This window comes from Salvelinus alpinus, chromosome 21 (genome assembly GCF_045679555.1).
Source record: "Salvelinus alpinus chromosome 21, SLU_Salpinus.1, whole genome shotgun sequence".
NCBI classification, from domain to species: Eukaryota; Metazoa; Chordata; class Actinopteri; order Salmoniformes; family Salmonidae; genus Salvelinus; species Salvelinus alpinus.
Genome location: NC_092106.1, coordinates 17089865 through 17095545, shown reverse-complemented (window position 1 = coordinate 17095545; position 5681 = coordinate 17089865). Strand labels below are relative to the sequence as shown.

General features: G+C 43.3%; 1 protein-coding gene across 1 annotated transcript; it reads right to left on the bottom strand.

Annotated features, from left to right (window-relative positions):
- Positions 1-241: 241 nt before the first annotated feature.
- LOC139547524 (olfactory receptor 6N1-like) lies at positions 242-4280 on the bottom strand. Its single transcript, XM_071356387.1, has 4 exons — positions 3380-4280; positions 974-1092; positions 561-755; positions 242-469 (listed from the first exon to the last, which is right to left on the bottom strand). Exons 1-4 carry the CDS (start codon positions 4278-4280, stop codon positions 242-244), a joined length of 1443 nt encoding a protein of 480 aa, XP_071212488.1.
- Between the last annotated feature and the right edge of the window lie 1401 nt (positions 4281-5681).

The window sequence follows — 5681 nt, the reverse complement described above, 5'->3', positions numbered from 1 at the left end:
TGCGGTCACTCTCAATCTCCACCCCTGCTGTGGAAATGCGATACCCTAGGAAGGAGACAACCTGCTGAAAGAACAGGTATTTCTCGGCCTTGACGTACAGGTCATGCTCCAACAGTCGTCCAAGTACCCTGCGTACCAAGGACACATGCTCGGCGCGTGTAGCGGAGTATATCAGAATGTCATCGATATACATCACTACGGCCTCCCGGGTGGCGCAGTGGTCTAGGGCACTGCATCGCAGCTACAGCTGCGCCACCAGAGACTCTGGGCTCGCGCCCAGGCTCTGTCCCTGCATCTCCATGGCCAGGGAGATGGAGGCCTCCCTGATTAGCCCGGACCCGAATGGTCGACTATCCAGAGCATGAACCGGGAAGGGTCTAACTACAGGAATAATGGGGATCCCTAAACCAAGGGCTAACGCTCTGTCGATAAAATTCCCAGCTGCGCCTGCATCGACGAGCGCTTTATGCTGGGAATGCGGAGAAAACTCAGGGAAACAGACAGGTACCCACAAACAGGTGGTCAACAGAGGACTCTGGATGAGTGTGGTGCAGACTCACCTGGGGTGACGCCAGAGTGCCCTGCCTGTTGCCTCGACTCCCAGAGGAACCGACACGGCACCGACCGGCAGTGTGCCCTCTGCGGCCACAGAGGGTGGACATGATGGTTCCTCCTCCAGTCTCCCTACGCGCAGCCCCTCCCAACTCCATGGGCACCGGAGCGGGGGTGCTGGAAGATGGCACCGACAGAGCCCCCTCTGGACGTCCGCGGGTGACCAAATCCACAAATCCACCAGTTGGTCAAAGGAGTTGGTGGTATCCCTGCAGGCCAGCTCACGTCGGACATCCTCGCGCAGGCTGCACCGATAGTGGTCGATGAGGGCCCTGTCGTTTCAGCTAGCTCCGGCGGCCAAGGTCCGGAATTCCTGGGCGATCCTAGTCCCCTGCCTCAAATGGAAGAGCCGTTCTCCCACCGCTCTCCCTTCGGGCGGATGGTCGAAGACGGCCCGGAAGCGACGGGTGAACTCCTCGAAGTGGTCCAACGCCGCGTCATCTTCTCCCCACACGGCGTTTGCCCACTCCAGAACTCTCCCTGAGAGGCATGAGACGAGGGCAGACACTCTCTCCCTTCCCAAGGGAGCTGGGTGCACAGTGGCCAGGTAAAGGTCCAGTTGTAATAGGAATCCCTGGCACTATGTGGCCGTCCCATCATACTCCCTGGGAAGGGAGAGACGTATCCCACTGGCTCTGGATGGGACGGGTAGAGGCAACCCGGTTGCGCTGGTCGAGGCACTGGAGAGACTTCCTGTCTCTCCCAGCGGTCCATAGTCTGGACAACGCGATCCATCATGGCACCAAGATGATGTAACATAGCCGAATGTTCCTGGACGCACTCCTCGACTCCTCTAACCTGCTCCTGCTGACTCCATTGTTGGGTGTGTAATTCTGTTACAGCTGTGTACAGGAGGCAAAGTCAGGTGCAGGAGAACAGAGTAGATTTAACAGGCGCACTTTTATTCCGGTCAAGAAATAGGCACAAAATGACATGAAAGTGCCCAAAAGAAAACACAGAACATGTACAAAAGTATAGCATGTGAACATCTCACATAACAATAAACAATTACACACAAAGACAGAGGACAGAGGACTAAATACGTACCGTGTGATTAGATAATGAAAACCAGGTGTGTATGGAAACAAGACAAAACAAATAGAAATATGAAAAATGGAGCGGCGATGGCTAGAAAGTCAGTGACGTCGATGCCAAATACAGCCCGCACAAGGAGAGGAGCCGACTTCGGTGGAAGTCGTGAAAATAATTCCCTACTTTTCACACTGACACGGTATAAACAGCTCTACAGGCTTCACTGTCATGGTGCACAATCAGTTCACAACACTATGCTCATCATGTCTTAGCAGGATCAGACAGCTAGGGAAGGCCAGTCTACAGAGCTCAGGTAAATTTTGCAGTATATTATAACAATCAGTGAATAGATACAAATATCCATCTTTAGTTGATTGATAGTCTACAGTCTGAGATCTGGGAATAATGGTCATTTCAATTATTGAACCATTGATTCTATTCTTGGATAAAATAATGTATAAATGTACTTCAAGGCAATTCTTTGTCATGCCTCATCTGAGCTGGCTACATTCTGGCAAAGACTATGTTCTTTTGTCTCACTTTCCATGTTTTTGTTTGCTTGGAAATGTTGATACTGGAGGATTTTAAAAGGAGAAACTGTGTAGCCATAGCATGTATAGCAGATAAGAAATGCATTGTCATTAATTGGAAGGTTGGTTATCCTCCCACAATGTCACAATGGATGGCAGAAATGTCAAATAATGTATCACTAGATTTGATTTATTACTAGATTAAGGGTATACTGTGCAACCTTGATAAGGTCTGGGTACCTTATGGAATACTTTATGACAAATGGGGTCTGTAATGAATTTTTTTTTTTTTTGTCAAGTAGTCACAAATATCAATTCCCCATTACAAATATCACCAGTAGTGGCCTACATGTACTGTTAATTCACATAAGTTCTCATCTGCAATGTTTATTTGGTGAGGGTAATTTACTGTTTTCAATGTCGGAGTGGATATGTGTTTTGCAGAACTCACAACCTATGCTATACTGTGAGAAACAAGTTTGTCTGGTATGTCTGATAGTATTTCTGATTGTCTTAACTCACCACCACTAATGAGCTACATCAAACAGCAAGTAAACAGTCTGTTTTTAGAATCCGTTAAGAATGACAATAGTATTTGAACAATATTTCCAGCTCTTTCCCTTTTGATAACCACTCGGCATGAAAGGGACAAATGTAACGATCTGATCCAGTGGAAACATCATAGAATAACCGACCCAGTTGATAGTAGATACAGTGTTTCGAGATGGTTGCAGACAGGCCATGATTTATAGGATATTTATTGGTATCAGGATATTTTCTGCCTTGCAGGCTGCATTGTTTTTATGTGTTGGCTTTATGTAGGCTTTTTTTACATAGTTGGCAGTGGCAATAAAAGTTACTTTTAGATTTGTATAATTTTCATTTAGATTACCATTGTAGAATGTAGATTAACCACAGACACTGTTTTTGAGATACAAAGACTATTATAAATTAAATTAAACTGTTCCACGAATATGTACCTATGAAAATCATAACTGTCTCACAGGTTGGTAGAAATGGTAAGATAAAAAGGCACATAGGATGTGTCTATATTTGGAAAATTTAGACAAATCGATTGGTTGAAATAAAAGACTACTCTTGGTTGACCAAGGTGCATTTTATCCATGCTTCTGATATCAGGAAGTCTACCTGTTGTGTAGGATCATGTAACTAATGTCTCACATCAATGGTTTTATGTGCATTACACTTTCTAAAAACTGCCCTTTGAATCTGCTGGAGGTTAAGTCCATATATAATAGGGTTTAAGACAGGTGGTATAACAAGGAATTGTACAGCCATTGCATTACGCATATTTAGCGTACTATTTACATTATTCCACCCTTGTAAATTGTCAAACAGGGTCACTGTGACGAAAATAAATATTGTTATTAAATGTGGCACACAAGTCTGTGTGAACTTAATCCTTCCCTTAGCTGACTTTACACAAGTCCTTACAATCTTACAGTAAGAAAATACAATGAAAAGGATCTGTAAAACATGAACCACTATTACAAATTTGTTCAAATTCTGATTGATTGTAATGGGTAAACATGCATGTTTCAGTATAGATGGAATGTCACAGAAGATCTTATCAATGCGAGATCCACACAAAGGAATTCTGACGGCTAAACTAACTGCTATGAGTGCTATAAATAAAGGATAACACCAAGAAAATAAGAGTAACTTTCTAACAGTTAAAGATGTCACAATGGTATGATATAGTAGTGGTCTGCATATTGCCACATACCTGTCGTAAGACATCACTGTTAGAGTAGAAAGTTCACACATGACAGATGTGTATATTACATAGGCTTGAGTGAAACATCCACCATAAGATATCACCTGAACATCTGACTGAAGGTCCAGTAACAACTTGGGGTAGAAACCAGCAGTTCCATACAATCCATTGACACATAGACTACACAGAAAGATATACATGGGCTCATGGAGACCTTTCTCCTGAATGATTGTTATGATCAGAGGCAGATTCACAGTGATGATGAGAAGGTATGTGATAAGTGGCAATATAAAATAAACCGATTTGTTGTTAAATGTCTCTTGTAAGCCAAAGAGATAAAATAACTTGACTTGGGTTGAGTTCTCCATAGCTTTTGTTAATTTTCTTCCTCTGGTCAATGCAGCAATTCTTAGTCCTTACACGGCTTGAGTGTGTATGGATGTGAATGAATTCAAGAGTGAATCATTTGATTCTGTTTTAGCTCAGAAACTTGTGTCCATGAAATGTCTTCTTGCTTGAGAGAGTGATACTGCTCCAATAACTTGTCCTGGTAGCCTCTAAATATATCATAGTGTATGATCACATGGGATTGTAGTTTCAGCGTCAACATGTAACCACTCCATAGAGATGGAACTATATTGAGTTTATGACAAGCAACTCATTAGATTCTATTTACTCTGTTTTTGCATTAACCCAGCAAACAGGGGATGTCCTAAGGACATTCGGCAACGTTCCCATTAGGTCCATTTCAGGCAATGTTTACCAAACTCTGTCCTGGGGACCCCAAGGGGTGCACAAGCATCTTTTTGCCCTAGCACTACATAGCTGATTCAAATAATCAAAGCTTGATGATTAGTTGATTATTTGAATCAGCTGTGTAGTGCTAGGGCAAAAACCAAAACGTGCACCCCTTGTGGTCCACAGGTCAACGTTTGGGAAATGCTGCTTTAAGGGTTTCAGCAAGACGTCCCACTGATGTTTTGAGAACATTGTAGGAACATTAAAACATGATGTTAACCTCGGGACCATAAGAGGGTGTTCAGTACAGATTCCAGTTTGGCCGCAGTATAACGTTATGATAAGGTATACCGAACAAAAATGTAAATGTAACATGCATTTTTAAAAGATTTTACCGAGTTATAGTTCATATAAGGAAATCAGTCAATTGAAATCAATGAATTATGCCCTCATCTATGGATTTCACATGACTGGGAATACAGATATGCATCTGTTGGTCACAGATACAGTACCGTAAAAAAAGCTAGGGGTGTGGATCAGAAAACCAGTCAGTATTTGGTGTGACTTCTATTTGCCTCATCCAGGGCCGACACATCTCCTTTGCATAGAGTTGATCAGGCTCTTGATTGTAGAATATTTTCCCACTCATGTGGAATACTTTCACATTGGCGGGAAGTGGAACGCGCTGTCGTACCTGTCGATCCAGATTATACCAAACATGCCTGGGTATGCAGACCATGGAAGAACTTGGACATTTTCAGCTTCCAGAAACAGTGTACAGATCCTTGCAACATGATCCTTGCAACGTTGCCGAATGTGATCATACACTACGATATATTTATTATGCTCAAACATGAGGTGATGGCAGCAGATGAATGGCACGACAATGGACCTCAGGATCTCGTTACAGCATCTCTGTGCATTCAAATTGCCATCAATAAAATGCAATTGTGTTCGTTGTCCATAGCTTATGACTGCCCATACCATAACCCCACCAGCACCGTGTTCACAACGTTGACATCAGCAAACTG